The sequence below is a fragment of the Pavona decussata genome, unplaced genomic scaffold (assembly GCF_977016875.1).
Source record: "Pavona decussata unplaced genomic scaffold, jaPavDecu1.1 SCAFFOLD_40, whole genome shotgun sequence".
NCBI lineage: Eukaryota > Metazoa > Cnidaria > Anthozoa > Scleractinia > Agariciidae > Pavona > Pavona decussata.
In genome coordinates, this window is record NW_028145462.1 from 3,267,843 (window position 1) to 3,284,463 (window position 16,621).

A 16,621-nucleotide genomic window follows, 5' to 3' on the forward strand; every position below is an offset into this window, starting at 1 on the left:
TTTAGTCTAGCATGACTAGCGATTATTAACACAACTTTCTTTTCTCTCTCTGAACTGAGGGGGCTCATTTACGGTAATAACCTGTAAGTCCGCCTCCGCCATGTTTTTTTTTTTTTTTTCGGAAGCTTACTCAGTCAGTCAGTATCTCATACTGGTTCACAATCTCGTTCCCATGTCCACGTTCTCCTGTGTCCAGCGGAACGGAAAACGTCGCTGGCCTAAGGGAACGGGGACTCTGGCAACGAGATTGACCTGTTCACACTTCAGTGTGACTTAAGCATAAGCACCCCTGACATAAGCAACATGGGAACAGAAAACAATTCCTATTCTTGTGTCTGAACATTGTGGTTTGAACGTGCTTGTGCTTATGTTACACCGGTTCACACGCAATTATAATTTCCTTGGGCGTATGCTAATAGTTAAAGGACCCTAGACAGCCTCTGCCATTTTCGATGCCATCGAAATTATTGATATTGCATAGTGAAGCGAAATCTTATTGCTTTACTGTAAGTTGTGTTTCTGGAAGTATGTTTCATTATCTTTAGTAGTTTCACAGTGATTTCGTTCATTTCGACATGCTCCGAATAAAATATAATAGCCAAACTCTCGCATATAAACAAAAACAAAGGTGTGGCTGACTAGGGCCCTTTAAGCGTATGCTTTACGCAAAATTAAACACAAGTGGGAACCAGGCTTTAATTAACAATTGCAACTAGAACTACCAAGTGTGGAGAAGAAATTGCTACAGCATATTTTTTCTTAAACGTTTAATTATCAGACTGACTCTGGTGCGGCTGGGTTGACATTTTAACAGTTTTAAATAAAACTAGTCTGTAATCTTGATATTTTGCGGAAATGCGTATATGTGTGTCAGTCAATAAGGTGCCCACAAAATTAACAACAAAGGTTAATTTCCTTCTTCTCGCTAGCTCAGTTATGTCTGTCATGGTGACATATTATAATAGTAGGTATGCATAATGAGAGTGCATGCGACATGGGTTAAACTTGTGCGAATGGGTACTACCGAGTCTTCATTTTCCACTCAGTAAGCCTCATCTCATTATCAAATTCAAAGCACCTTACCGCTCACTAGAAAAACGTTTTAAAACAAAATGATTAAGAGCAGGGGCCGGTTGCAACAACGTCATAGGCCGAGAGGAAGCTGAAACTATCGAACGTTAGTTCATGCGTAAATACACGTCAAGGGATCCGGGCGTCCGGCTGACGTTTGTACTAAGCACGTCACCAACTGCCTTAATAGTTTCTCGCTCCAAATGAAAATCGTGAACTTTTTTCCTGTTATCGTTTGTGCTGTAAGTTAATATAACAAAACTAGTTTGTTCTCACTCAAAGTCAACAGCCTGTGTCAAGCAGGTGGCTGGAAATTTACTGAGCCTTTCATGTGCCTTCCTGTCTGCCTGAGCGTGTGATAAGCTGGCCCCAGTTGTTCAAAGAGCGGACAATTTTATCTACTGGATAGGTCGCTGTGCGGCAGATAAAATGTGTGTAATAATTGCCCTATAGCCTTATAATTTGTGTATAAAGTAGAAGTGTTTGTCTACTTAAAGTATGGGATTGCGTGAAAAACTTGCCAAAAGCTTTTGTTGGAGTACATTTAATCCGCTGGATAGCAACTCATCCACTGGATAAAGTTATCCGCTCTTTGAACAACTGGGGCCTCGTCAAAACCGTGGAAATTTGCAGACCATGCGTCTTTGGTGACTGGCATGATTTGGAATTCAAAGTCGGTTGTCATCAGTAAAGTCTCGCTAACGACCAGCTGTTACAACACTTCAACGTCAGGGCTACTTCCCATGTATGTCATCAGTTAGCCACCCCCCCTCCCCTCCCTTAGATCTAACAGAGGGACCCGGGGATATTCGGTCACCTACTTGTTGTAATTGAAAATAACGCACGGGGGACGAAATTGTTTTCATTCCAGATGAAACGTTTTCACTGCGTGGAACAGCCACTGTGTTATATGACTATTTTTAACGACGAGATTGTTTAGATTACTGGTTAAAAGTGGGATTCAAAGAGACTATGCCAGCCATTCTTACTGAATATCAATATGAAAGAAAAGACGGAAGACGTTTTGTACTACCCAAATATAATGGTCCCAAGTTTCGCCAAAAGTTATCTCTTTGCTCGTTCGGACGGCTAAATTTCTCTTAACAGTTTCGCCTCGGCACTGAGGCCAGAAATGAGATAAAAGAAAACTGCTGAAAATTTTGAACATCAACCCTAACAGTGATCAGCATCAAATTTCTCCTTGTAATATCAATGCTTATTCAACCCCTGAGATGATAAGAAATAAGGATATGATCACTCAAGGTGAATTTTCTTGATATTTTAATAACTTCTTCCCAGTACTTTTACAACAAAAGTATGAGGACAAGATAGGAGAATTTATTCTTTGATATTAGGGGTTTGAGCTATACATAGGAGCTATGTTTTTCTTCCATTGTAACGGCCTAGATTGAGAACACCATAGTTGTACTATTTGAAATATTTGCTCTTGGGTATTGGCCATTAAACTGTCCCTTTAATAGTGCCACGCCATGCAACCATACATTCATAATTCAGCTTGAATGGTTCTATTATTAATTTTAATTTAGAAGTTAAGTGACGTATAGCCACACGCATCTGTGTAAAAATTAATTTTAGTTGGCAATTTAAATTCATTCTTTCGGATTTTCTTTCCATTTCCATGCTGAGTTTTTCCCCTCGAATATAACTGACGCCTGGACTTTTAATTTTTTGGCTTTCGGGGCCATGATAAAGCCCTTGGCTCGGCGATTTTCTTTGCTCGTTGCAGCTGTCGGACTGAAATTAATACTGGCGCTTATTATATTTTCGGAATCCAAGTGTGTGTGGCAGGGGGATTGAAAGAAAATTAATATATATATTTTGTTATCAGTAGGAACATATGACCAAAGACAACATAATTTTTCTATCAACTACGTTTCGTCACCTCAGTGACTACACGAAATTTTTTGCGACATCCGGGTATTCGCGTTTCCCACTGTTTCGGGACTGAGAAGAGACTAGCTACTGTACCCGACTGAGAAGCCGGGAAAAAAATTAAAGCCTTTTACTTGGGAACTTTTGCATTTAGAAACTTCGAATACGTGAAAGATCGTCCTTAAAATTATTTTAACAAAATGGTCTTGAATTGTCGTTTAAACACCCTCAGGTCAAGAACCCGCAGCTTTCTCCGCCGTGTTTAATTCCCTTTTACTTTAAAACAGCATTTAATTTAACTTTAGAGTGAAAATTGAAATTATGGCGTGACAGATGTTCAGCGCCGAGAAGTCGAGCTAGACGTCAACATAATTGTCGAAGACAATGTCACTTCCTACGCATCGAGGAAATAGAGGACACTTTTGAGTGTTATTATATTCCTGTTCCTTCAACAAAACGTCAGAAAGTCCTGCTCGCATTCAAAATTCGTATGAACTGAAACGTTTTATAACAGACGCTAACTAGAGTGCTGACGTCTACTGTCATTGATGGTGGAGATGACACGGATGGGGGGGGGGGGGGGGGTGAAGGGGTGGGGGGAGGGGGCACTAACAATTCTTTGCCAACAAAGAAAATAAGTCCGTATATTCTCTGGCCATACTTTTGTTTGTTTGTTTGTTTATTTGTTTCTTTGCTGCTCAAACGTTAACGATTTTTTCGCTTATCGTTTCATTTTTCATTTTTCGTCATTTTATGCAGGAAAAATAAGTTTTCACCTTGGCTTTTGTTACACGTTTCAAAAAGGTCATCATCTAAAAAAGGTTTCTGCCACAAAAATGTCAAAAAGCTGTTGCTTTGTGGTTGGCGCGAAAATTTATTCCGTGATGGGAAATTTTTGCGCCAACTGCCTTCGTCACCTGATGTGACGTCACCTAATTTATGCAAAGCCACTGTGCTTCGGTTTGGAAAAGCGAAACTACGGAAGTTGATTCAGGTTGGTTATTTCACGAAGTAAGTCAACTTTTTCTCAGTATTTTTACTAGTGATACCGAGTTGAAGTCTTCCGGTAATTTTTGAAGCCATCTCGGGGCGATTTCGGTGTTCGTAGCGACGAACGCTTCTATTAAATCGAATATTTTCGTTCGAGAGTGATCGGACGTTCTTTTGATCACATCTTCGAATTTCAAAGTACGTACGCATTGTTTATACCTGTTTATCTCACCACTTGATTTTAAACTATCCACAGCTTCGAAACGCCAATATGGCGGTAGGAGGAGGTTTCTTCGACCAGTACTCAGTATTCTGTGTGTTTGGGTCGGTCGTAGGATGTGTTGTGGTACCGCTGATTACTCAGGTAAGTACGTGTATGTTAAAAATCGACCGCTGTTCTCGCACACGACCATGTTAATTACACTCCTTATGTTGCTTTATTCGAACTTAAAATCTCATAATTGTTTCTCTGTGAACTAATTTATCCCTAGCGAGAGTCTTCGCAGTCTAAAATGGTCTATATTTTTGTCCACAGTCCGTTGAAAGCGTCATATTTTCCGCGATAGTCATAAGTCTTACTGCAACTCATTTGACAAAACGAGCGACAAAGTCTGACAATTCGAACCAGGTAAGCAAGATACACTGACATTCTTGGTATTATTTCTCGTCTTTTATTCGACTAAATCTACTTGCCGTACATCTGCGTGGGTCTTTTCAATATCTATTTGATAAGCTGGCCTTTTTTTAAGCCCTCAATTTTGTTCGCTTGTCATATGATGCAGGTCAACATGAAAGATGTTGTCGACAAGCGCTCCAGTCGTAAACTTAAAGAACGAGATCAGCAAGTCTCCCATGTTAAAAAGCGGAAACAGATCTCACAACAACTTCAGGTACTGTTTAGAAAAATCCTCACTTCCCTTTGTAATCCTGGAAAAATTTTCACTCCCTCTTATAGATCGACATCTGGCTATATATATTACACTGTTCTGTCCTTCTATCCGGACGTTTAATGCGATATACATGTCGGAAAGTAGCAGCCATTTATTTTCAGCAAGCATTCTTTCAGTGCAACTTGACTATGCTATAAAAAGCAAGCTTAGGCTTTCGGTTTTCCATGGTCTGTTTTCGCTTCGTTCGTTTATCCTTTAATAATTTGCATTTTCAGTATTCGATTTGCGTAATTACTAAGCTTAATTTCAAGCTCCTTAAATCGCACAGTATTTAATTTCAAGCCTTGTTTCGAAGCACATGCCATGTTTGTGTTTTTGCCATCTAGTTTGTTTTATCATGTATCTGTTTAGCAGGCTTGCACGGTAATCGAAGTTTTGACCAGGTAAACAATCGATCTTCAAACTGCGTACTAAGCATTTATTATAATTATTTCTCATGTAAATGAAAGAGAAGGTAAAGATTGTAGTTTCAATCGTCGCAAAACACAAAACAGGGGTCAAAACATTGTGTACGATATATTCTTTTGCGTCGAGATAATCCGCATGGTTTGTTGACATAATGTTTGTGATGAAAATGCACCCTTCGTGAAGTTCGAAGCCCTTTATCAGCATAAAGCTTTTATCCTTTCCAAGCCCTTTAATTAAGCTCTTCATGGCCCTAAAAATCGCCTACAAATTATTATAGTAAACGTATTACTATCGACATCCCAGGTAACATGTAATTTGATGACTGTAAAAACATTTTCCAGTCTAGATGTTTCCATCTGGACGGGTGAGAAATTTACAAGTCGTTGTGTTTTTTAAGCCGATAACCGCAAAAGCTCCAGAAGTACGAAAGCAGAAAGATGACAGTCAGAAAAAGCTTCATTTGGCAAGACAACTTGAGTTGGTGAGTGGACGACAATATTTCTTTTTAAGTAAATATTCGATGTAAATGCACTTGAAATATACCATGTATTTCCCAAAATGGCATGTAAAAGTGTTCCATAACACCGTGAAAGGTGATCTTGGCAACGGAGTTATTATCTGTACTTTTGAGGCCAATAAAATCTTACCGTGTAAAAGGATACTAGCATTAAATAACTCAAGAGGATGCACAAAATGTTTGAAATACCCAAGAAGTTCTTTTGTTATTATTTTTCCGTTGCTCTTTTTTTTGTTGATTTTTTTCAAGGTGTGTCAATGGGCCATTATATTTTCTCTGTTATGAATACCTTGTTATTAAAAGAAATGTGAGGTGAAGTCTTTGCCTGCCAGGATTTTGGAAGATTGTAGATATTTTGTGATGCAGTATTCTGTGGCATATGTTTCTCAAATTTATGCAGGGTCCGAAATTAACTTTTTTAGGCAGGCGCCAAGTGGCGACGGAATTTTTTTTTTCAGTCGCCATATGGAAAAATATGGTCGCCAAAAAGCGGAAAAAAAAGTGTCAATAAAATTTTTCCTTCGCAGCGAAACACAAACCAAAATGTTTGGTTGCCAGATGGAAAATTCTGGTCGCCAATTTTTCTTTTAAGAATCAGAACGAAGAGAACGCGTTTGCGTTTGGGTGCCTGTTTTCCTGTCTAGTCACTAGAGCTGCCCATATCGAAGTTGTTCATTCGCTCGATACCGATGGCTTCATTAACGCATTGCAATTTATACACCTACCACTGAAAAACGACGACGAATAAATGATCGAATGCCGGCTATATACGCAGTTTCATAAGACTGCTAAATGTTTTAAGACAAATTTATACCTTCTCTTGTCTCTACCTTTTGGAGAAGAAATGTACCCGATTGAAAAACTGCCGGTTGGTTCTTTGCTCTATGTTCAAAACCGTAAACGATCTTTCCTTTCGCGTTCTGTCAAGACGATCGACGGATCGCCATGTTGTTCGCACCAGGCCACAACTGTGCAGCATTTCTCGTTCAAAAAACATGGCGGCGAAGCTTCGCACTCAGCTGGAGCTGTGAAGAGTTGTGATAGATTTATAATAACAGGAAAATCGGTGTTATACTTCAAAAGCAGTGGAAAGGTAAAAAGTAAGTGACCAATTGGCAGGCGGCTTTGAATTTTATTTTTATCGATTTGGCTGAAAATCAAAGTTATTGTTTGTATAATGATCGTGCAATGAAATAGTTAATCGCCCGCTGGCGACTAGTTGTGAAATTCTGGTCGCCAGTGCAAAATTTTTAGTCGCATTGGCGACCAGGAAAGCGCAATTTCGGACCCTGTTATGTAGTTTATATAAAATTTTTTAATTATGCTATGCTAATTACCTGTCGTACTCAAACGTCCCCCACAAGTTTGAGCACACAATTGACGTGCTTGCACCTCCTTGTGCATATTAATTTTGTTGATGGGAAATTCAAGAAATGCTTGCCTAGGGCAAGAATAACTCCACTGCAATTTGTGCTTCTCTAAGCATTCTAACATTTCTTGAAATTCCCACATGCTTGTTTAACTCAACATAATTATTGAAAATGACAACATATTTATTGTTAAATAAGTAATATTTCTCAATGCACGTGATAGTTAGCCTTAAAACATGCAGTTTTAGCAGGCTGCCAAAAATATTGTACATTTATAATAAAAGGATTAGGTTAAGTGTAATTGCAGAGCTGTTTTGAAAGCCAACAGATAATATAGCAGATCTCTTTCAGTGGTATGAAGTTTTTCAATATTTAACATCTTGTTGAAGCACTTCCAGTAAGCATCTGTGAAAGAACAAAACATTTTGAAATTTAAATAATCCCGTTTAACATTTAGCGAAAAAGAAATGTCAAAAGTTGTTTAACAAACTGCAAAAAAGGAATATTATTTAGGCCAGCATAGTATGACTACACGAGCAAGTTGAAAATGGCCTAAATTTTTACTGTCATAAACACACTCGCAGACTCAAAATTATCCAAATTTTGAGAAATTTAAATAGAAATTGAACCTGTTAATGTTTTTTTTTTTAAATAAGTATAAACCAAAAGGGTTCTTTTGGTAAAATAAAAATAAAATAAAAATTTTGAGCCTGCCTTCAGATTCTCAGTATTTACATGGATCCACTCTTAAGGGCCGTCTACCGGCTAAAATCTGGCTTCTTAAGAGTTTGAGCTACTTACTCTTCAGTGAAAAGGCTTAACGATGTACATGTCAATGAACCCATATATACACTCATTTTGCTGAGCTATGACTTCTTTGCAGATTCTAGCTGTCTAGTCTGAAACTCAAAGCTTTGATCATTTCAGGCAAGACACCCAGGAAAAGATTCTCAGCAACAGTGGCTTGATAGTTATAATAATAATAATAATAATAATAATAATAATAATAATAATAATAATAATAATAATAATAATAATAATAATAATAATTTATTTATATATACAGTTGACTCAATAACTCGAACCCTCGCTTTCTCGAACCTTGCATTAACTCGAACCAATTTTCCTTTCCTTTCAGGTCATTTTCTATATAATTTTACCCTTGATAACTCGAACTCCCCATAACTCGAACGTTTTTCAATTTCCCTTGAAGGTTCGAGTTATCGGGAGTCGACTGTAGTACCATTTCCATTTCTGTCCAACAGTGCTTTATAGGAAACAGTACTACAGTAGTTACTTAAGTTACATATTGATATCAGCCCATCTTTGTAGTCCATTTAGGAAAATTCAGACTCCTCAAGAATCAATCAGAACAACCCTTTTGATTATGGACTAGTTCAGCCACATAAGAAAAAAATGATTATTTTAAGTTGTGAATTTTAGATTGTGCTACTGACACTACATGCATGTTAATATCAATAAACTATTAACTTGTGTAATATCCAGGGATGCCATTAGTTTGTGGTAACCAGCTTTAGTGGCTGGTAACCACAGTAAAGAAATAGTAGCTGGCTTCCCAGAGTTTGATAATGGGAACTTAAGTAGTTACGACGGTAACAACAATGAAAACATCACTTGGAATTGTACGGTTATTTTATTTGTGCTACTTTGTGATTATTTCAACTTGTTCAAGTTCTACAGAATGGCTACTACCCAGGAATCAAATTGGTAGGAGTGGCTTGCACATTAAGAAAGAGAATAAAAAATTCACCATGGTGTGTTCACGTTCTCCAGAAAACCTTGAATTCATATTTTTGTTTTGTAGAGGACACAACAAAGAATTATACCAAAATTTAAAATGCATGTGCAGAGCAATTGTTTTTCCAATTTAAACCTATTGTTTTGCGGCGTTGTGTTTGCCTGTCGCCGAATGGAATACTTTCTTTAGTTTGTAACCAGCTGCTTTGCTTATGGAAATGGCACCTTCACAGCTTAATGATAGCCTTGAATATTGTGTAGTGTCTTTTATTGGGACCTCTAGATATGACTAGTAATCAAATCCAAAGGTCCCCTTCGAAGGTCTATTCCTGTTTTTGAGGTTTAGTTGTGAAGTTTCATGGTTACTGATCAAGAGTAGTGTAAAGCATTCATGATTTTGGAATTGATACACATACAAACATACGTCAATAGACAGTTTTGATCTTGAATTTACAGCGTAGCCTATTGGCTGATATCTTCAAGAAAGAAATGAGTTACACTAAAATTACTGTGTATAAATTGAAAGTTCATCAAATGTTAAAGTTAAGTTGTCATAGTTAATTGCGGCATACATGACCGTATATACATAATATGGAGAATTCTCATATTTTTAGGAACGTAAGCAGGAAGAAAAGAAGGAAAGAAAAGTAAAGAAAAAGGAAGAGAGATTAAAGAGAAAGGAACAAGAGAGGGAAGAGAAAGAGGTATGCATGTTAAAATATCTCTCACTCATGGCCAGACTTGAATTTATCAAAATAGATTCTTTGTAAACAGCAAATTTTGGCAACATGATGACAATATATTATTTTGCATGCTTTTGCAAACTTGGCGTACATGTACATGTAGTTGTTAATGTTGTTTCTTCTATTTTCATGGCATCAATGTGCATGATTTGAACAATATTTTGTAAAAATGAAAAAAAATTTGTGTTGCATTCTTCCTTGTAGGCTAGGGGTTTCCTTGGGCACTTTCTTTTAGCTAAAAGTTTTGGTTGGAAATTATGGAATATTGCCAGCGTTTTTTCCCATTTGTACCAAGGTTGCATTTACAGTTTGTTGATCAAAAAATGTATGTCACATGGCACAGTGATATTCCAAGAAGACAACAAAACGGAAAATGGAAATTTTGTGCAAATGGTACAGTTATTTCCGGTCTGAACGATTGGAAAGGAAAAAGTGGAGCATTTCTGAAAGGTTCTCCATTTATTCCCTGGAAATTTCCATTTGATCCACGCATTCATTCATTCATTCATAATTGTGCATTCAACCTGTTGAACCGAACGTTTTGGGTGATTGGAAAGTTCTTCAGATCTCCTTGTATGCTAGTGGTTCCTTGGTGCATGAAGTCCAGTTTAAAGTGCGGCTGTAAGAGGATTGTCCTGCATGGCACTGGCGCTCGTGCAGAAGGGAGGGGGGCGGGGGAGGGGAGGAGATAGTAGAGTATGTAGAAAGTGTGCAAATGATGAGAGTTGCGTTCTCATGTTGCTCTCCTTGTTTGCAAATCCCTCCTTTCTGATCTCTCCAGCTGAAGGTAGGCTGTTGGCTGGTAGAACATTATTTTTATTAAATCAATGGTTACATGTACATATGTGTGATGGCATATTTACATGTAAGCTGACAGTGGCCATTCAAGTGAATACTCATGAGCAGTTAGAACTTTCTTGTAATGCTGTAGACACTCCATTCATGTATTATTTTCTTCTGTAGTGCTGAAAATACATTTATCAATCGGCCATTCCTTATTCTCCAACCATTATTTCTTACACGTCCTGCGTAGGCCATTTCCATGTTACTTTGACCTATCTACGAAAGCAAGGTTATAAGTGCAAAGCTTTTCATATGAAAATTAGTCTGTTTGTATTTGAGTGAAAACTAATTTTCATAATAAAATTAAATTAAGGCTTTCCAGCGGCAGCCTCGCTTTCAGAATGAGGTTCAAAGCAACTCAGAAATGGCCTATTTAGTTTGAAACGTGCTCAGACATGGTGCCTTTGCTAGTTCTTCAAAACATTCAGAGTAAGGACTGATACAGCGTATATTTTGCTGTAAAGTGCGCACTCAACTTGACCTAGCTGAAAGCTGTGACAGTGTGCTCTAAAATCAACCTGTAATGCAGTGTAAAACCCAATTTTAACTAGTCACTTGAGCAAATGGATTGAGCTCATCTTGTTCATCAAAATAGTGAAATCGGTGATAAAAAAAAACAATTCAGTGTCCTGCTTATTAGATGAAAGGGTGTGAATTCTATATTGACCGAGTTACAAGTATGTCCTGTTTGTTGGGCTTGTAAAGTGCGTGAAGGTACACGTACAAACATTTACATGTATAATTACATTTAACATTGCTATATAACAGCAGTTATTCACATCAAAACCATCTAATAAGAGATTACATACTTACCCATCTAAAGCCTTTTCAAATGGGTGAAACAAGGTGAAACTGTGAGCAAAGGTGTAACAGGGTGTGTGGGTGTATGTGGGTGGCAGCAAACATTTTGGCCATATTACCAGGTTGTTGCTGTGCAAATAATCCAGGGGGTTGCTACTAAGATATATTTACTGGCAGGGAGGTGCGAAGACTGCCTAAAATGTATTTGACCTTTTGAGTAGCAAGGTTTTGGCAGGAACTTTCTCAGAGTTTTATGCCAATATATAGGAATAGACTTTATTAAGTTATGTTTTAGGCCAGACCTCTGTTGGGTCTTTAGCCAAATAGGACCTTTTTGGGGTCTAACAACTTGGCCACGTTTGTGCCCCTTCCCCCCCCCCCCCCCCCTTACCCATCACTCATAAACTTGAGACCCCCCCCCCCCCCTCCCCTAGGGCAAACAACTAAGAAAATTACACCTACAAATATTGACATATCTGTAGTAGTGACATCCAATATTATAATAGAGCCATGGTAAAAATTGCATCATTATTTTAAAGATTGAGCTCTAGTTGTTATTTATACAGTATTATTTTTATTTTTAACTAAGTGCATCTGGGAATCTTCATTTTAAGATGTGGAGATTTGTTATAGGTTCAGATTGCTTTATAACATTATCTTTTTGCGCAGATTTTTAACTAGCTTTACTTAATCCTCATTTACAACTAAATGGCTCCAGGTTTCTGATTGATAACAATAATTTATACTGATGGGGTATTGTAAAATGTGGTTGTGTCTGTAGCTTATTTACAATATAAGTACTCTTGAAAGAGTACAACCACTGATTAAGTTATTGAGCAATACTTTCATTTAACCAACCAGAAAGAAGAACAAAGACTGAAGGTTTACAAAGAACAGCGCCAGAGAGAAATGAGAGAGAATCTTAAGCAATCAGATAAGGTATATTCCTTCTACATGCATTGTAACCTTCTTGAATTACAGTTTTGCTGCCATACTTGGCAGTGTTGAAGAAATTTTCGCAGTTTGTCCGGGGCACCCAACTACAGTTTTCACTCAAATCCTTTGAAACGCTATTTTTGGCTATGTAGAGTGCTTTTAAAGCTCTATAGGTTCATTTCAGGCTGCACTACAATATTTTTATCTGTTCGGTCGTTCTCGGGGAACTTGAGTCTTTTCGAAATTACTATGGCATTTTTGTCCATTTCCTGAAACCCTTATCGAACCTTAGGTCTTATTTCGTTTCCGAAAAGCTGACCTTTCTTCAGTACCTGAAACCACATTTTTATCGATCCGAAAACACAAGGGCTTAAATTTCCCATATCACGAACGTTCGAGGTAAAAATTCCCTTGAGAAAATTGTAGGGGATTAAGGACTTTCCGGACAGATAATTTGCCGAAACGATCTGCTGTTGGGTGCCCCTGGTTTGTATTACGGCTTTTTTAAAAAGACTTTTAAGTCTTATAACCAATTAGAAAAAGATTGAAATAGTTTTGCTATTTGTAGCTACATGTGACTTTTAAAAGATGGCGTTTTTTTTTTGTTTGGTTTTGCTTTTAAGGGTTCCATAGAATAAGCTTTTAAAATAAGCTTTTAAAAAGTTCAAGCTTACCTTCCACCTAACTACCTATGCAAACTTGTCATCTTCAATCACTCGCTGACTTTTCAATGTCGTCTTATCGTTCCTCATGGATTTCTGAACCTACCATGCCATATGTTTATTCAACATCGACGAGTACGCTCTTGCAAGCATATACAAAAGGGTAGTGTAAGCTTGCCGTCGAAATAAAGCATACAAAGGAATGGTGATTTTTCGCCATTTTTACGCATACGGCTATTTGAATGTTTAGAGCTGTTTGTCACGTGGTCAACGCGTTTCTGTATCATGTGATCAAAATTTGGCAAGCGTTCTGAACCAAAAAACGCGGGAAAATTCTCTTGGTGTTGTTGTTAAGGATTCAAGGTGGATTAAGGTGGTAACTTACCGGGCCCGATAAGTGTATTATTAATTTTTTAAAAATGTTTTTCCGCTTTCGCTGATTACACAGTGAATACAGACATGGCACTTGGCCAATGTTTTCATAGAATTATAAGATTTTAAAATTTAGTATGCAAAGCTAACAAAAATTAACTTCTGTCAAGAAACTCACTTATCCGGCCTGGGGTCCGTTTCTCGAAAGTCCCGGTAACTTACCGGGCCCGATAAGCGTCTTTGGTGAAAATGTTTCTTAACAAAAGTCATTTTTTGTTAGCTTTGAATACTAAATTTTAAAATCTTATAATTCTTTGAAAACATTGGCCAAGTACCATGTCTGTAATCACTGTGTAATCGGCGAAAAAAACATTTCAAAATATACTTATCGGGCCCGGTAAGTTATCGGGACTTTCGAGAAACGGGCCCATGGACCTACGATTAACGTTCTCGGAGGAGTGCTTTCCACTGGGAGCATGGCACAGTGGTTACTCTACTGTAGTGTGAAACCGAAGAACCGGTTTTTCCTTGCAAACTTGAAGCGCTCGAGGTTTTGATCTCTCGTTGAAGAGGTCTTAAAATCTAATTTTGGGCTTTAGTCAAAGTCGAAACTGAAGGGCAATATCATTTCGAAAAATTAATGATTCGTAGGTCTTCGTAATTATACTGGACTCAAAGTTTGAACACACTAACTTAACCGTGCTTTGGACACGTGGGCCCGTGTTGGCTGCGAACTCAACTTTGTTGTGATTGAGTTAGACAACAATTGTATGACTTCTTGAAAAGAAGTTTTGCAATCGGGATGCAACTGAATATGTAACGTCACGAAAACAAAGTTTTAGTTTCCTTTTCAAATCGTCACGCAATTTTTTCGCTGATGCAAGTTCCCACGTTGGGTATTGAACAGCGTGTATGCTGTTTCTTCCGTAATATTTGTCTCGTACTGGCGTTTCCGGGCAAATGAAATGAAAAAGAATTGATTAGTAAGTTATGTAAAGGTTAACCTCTTCGCTCTGACGAAGAGCTAACGCTCGAAACGGCAGCACTCAAATCTCTTTATACGGTGGCCAATTTACCTTAAGTAATCAACTCTGTTGATAGAGCGGTTTTCAATTGAGTGTCGAAAGTAATTCGCGTTTGCTTTGGTTTTGCATTACTAGGGAGTTTACGAAACCACGACGGCAACGGCGATGGGAACGTCACCAAACAAAAGAATTAATTAACAGAACAAAAGCTGTGCACGTGCGTTATAAATCTTTGTACATTTCTTTGCAGTCCTCTGCAAAACAACAACGTGAAATGACCAAATGCTGCGTTGTTTGGAGAACGTGCACCACCACGACTAAATGTTGAATTTTTATTTCAAATCTTATCGCTGTGTTTCGGATTGAGTTTTGGAATAGTTTTGTCATTGATAAACAGAGTAAATGACTTTATAGTATAGCGAGATTCGTAGGTAAAATATAAATTTATTTTTTAATCGACGTTTCCCTCGGGGTCGCGTCGTGGCTTCGTAAACTCCCTACTACTACAAAAAGTCGCGCCACTTTCTCAACCAATGGGAATCAAAACGAGAACCAATCGTGTTTTGGTCGCACGCGTTTTCCCGCGCTTGGCGCTAGTTACATGTATTTGCTTCCAATTCTGATTGGCTTGTTGTGTTGTTTACGTCTATTTTGATTGGCCAGAGTGATTACTTTGGTTTTGGTTTTCCGACACTCAATTGGAAATCGCTCTAAACCAAGCATTCGCTTCTACTCCCCACCACAGTTTCTTTAGAAACTAACTCCCCTTTTTTTCCTCATTTCTCTTCGCAGAACACACTACTCCAAAGAGTAGATTCTGGAAAATCAAAACCACTCAGTGCTTCAAAACTCTCGAGAAAGGTTGATACTCCATCTGCACCCAAATCACCGCTTAAAGTTCCTAGTTCGCCACTTTTGACAATGCAGTACCTAGCCAGACAGCGGTCACAGTCGGAGGGAAGCGAAAGTGAGCCCCCAAGCCCACCCCCGTCAGTGTGGAAAGTTCCGGAATACGTAGAGCCCAAGTGGAACCCTGGGAAACCCGACTCCAAGAATAGATCAAAAGAGACACGGTTAAATAACGATGTCGTTTGCACGAAAGTTAAGCTTGAACCGCCTTTCAATCAGTTGCATAACCCCGTTTACAACAGTCAAGCATTCAAAAAGAACGAGTTTATGAATCAAAACCCGGAGAAAAGCCAAACGCCAAGCGAATCCAAGTCCACACCACCCCTGGCCGAATTCACCAAGGTCAAAGACATGGACAAACCAGACAATCGACAGGTTAAGTTCACCGCTTATTCCAGTTTTTCCGGTTTGGATCTTCTATCACAGCTTAAAGAGGATTCTAAGTTGTCCGACACGGGAGTGAGGTCGTATTCCTTATTTGGCCCCGACGAACCCAATAGCACCATATTTAGATCTCCTCTGACTGGACACTGAGACGAATGTGTGTTCCTTTAAATTGGGAGTGTTCTAAGACGTATTTGCAAAGATATTAAATATATATTATGTATCTAGTTGGTTTTGTTTGTTGAAATAAAGGCATTTAAAAGGTGTTTCCACGAGCTTCAGAATGACGTTCCCAAATTGTGCGCATATTTTCTGCTTTCCTTGATCCTTTTGGCACCATCTTTATTAACATTCAAGGGGGTACGGACAAGGTGCGAGTTAAGCGCGCGTGGGACGGTGGGTGGAGACCATCCGCTGATGGTGAAAACCACTGACCCTAGTTACTCAGGTGCAATCCGTTAGCCAAAGAGCCTGGGTACGATAATTGATTGTTACATTTTTAGATCAGCACGGGAATGGGTGGAGCTAAAAAAGAGACGGGGGAGGGGGATCGCGCCACTGGGCAGATGGGTCGTTGGCTTGCACTGTAGGCTTCAAAATAGCTCATGTATAGAGACCAGTTGTGAATCAATAAGGTTCGTAAGGGCGTTTTTAATTTAATTAAGAGTTACAATGCTAGAACATCGTCCTCGTGAACATTGTCGTCGATCATAAGGATCAGTCTCATCGTCATCTTATTCCAGTCCGTCTGTTTGTCGATAGTTGTTAGAAGGCCGCATCTAATCAGTCAAGGTGATCCATACACGACTATGGTCGACCGTACGTGGATCATCATTTATTCTGACACCCAAACCCCCAACCCCTTAATCTCCAAGGTGGAAAGATACTTTGCAAAGTTGTTGCCTTTTGTTTTGCAAAAAGGCCAAACCGAACCGATACGTTAATATGAGTACGTATTTCACGCGGGGTACGGTTTATTTATAGATCAA

At 38.6% G+C, this 16,621-nt stretch overlaps 2 protein-coding genes and 1 long non-coding RNA gene across 5 annotated transcripts in view; 1 reads left to right on the forward strand and 2 right to left on the reverse strand.

The window, feature by feature from the left end:
- LOC146483233 (uncharacterized) overlaps positions 1 to 16,621 on the reverse strand; it is a 227,575-nt gene that overhangs the window by 87,769 nt on the left and 123,185 nt on the right. The gene's annotated exons all lie outside the window — the stretch shown is intronic.
- LOC146483243 (uncharacterized) lies at positions 3,835 to 15,898 on the forward strand. 2 transcript variants are annotated; one of them, XM_085106307.1, is made up of 8 exons: positions 3,835 to 3,975; positions 4,211 to 4,318; positions 4,490 to 4,582; positions 4,737 to 4,844; positions 5,710 to 5,793; positions 9,572 to 9,661; positions 12,206 to 12,283; positions 15,132 to 15,898. In XM_085106307.1, exons 1-8 carry the CDS (start codon positions 3,904 to 3,906, stop codon positions 15,780 to 15,782), a joined length of 1,284 nt encoding a protein of 427 aa, XP_084962433.1. In that variant the 5' UTR covers positions 3,835 to 3,903; the 3' UTR covers positions 15,783 to 15,898. The 2 variants fall into 2 exon arrangements, with proteins under 2 accessions (XP_084962433.1, XP_084962434.1); XM_085106308.1 differs by having other exon boundaries at positions 3,930 to 3,958.
- On the reverse strand, positions 10,797 to 12,199 carry LOC146483244 (uncharacterized). The gene is made up of 2 exons (XR_014863919.1): positions 11,758 to 12,199; positions 10,797 to 11,711 (listed from the first exon to the last, which is right to left on the reverse strand). It is a non-coding gene; the product is annotated as an uncharacterized LOC146483244 (long non-coding RNA).

Coding starts and splice junctions, on each gene's coding strand:
- LOC146483243 (XM_085106307.1), top strand. CDS start 3,904: ATGCAAAGCCACTGTGCTTCGGTTTGGAAAAGCGAAACTACGGAAGTT. Junction 4,319..4,489: donor TGGTACCGCTGATTACTCAG/GTAAGTACGTGT, acceptor TTTTGTCCACAG/TCCGTTGAAAGCGTCATATT. Junction 9,662..12,205: donor AAGAGAGGGAAGAGAAAGAG/GTATGCATGTTA, acceptor TTAACCAACCAG/AAAGAAGAACAAAGACTGAA.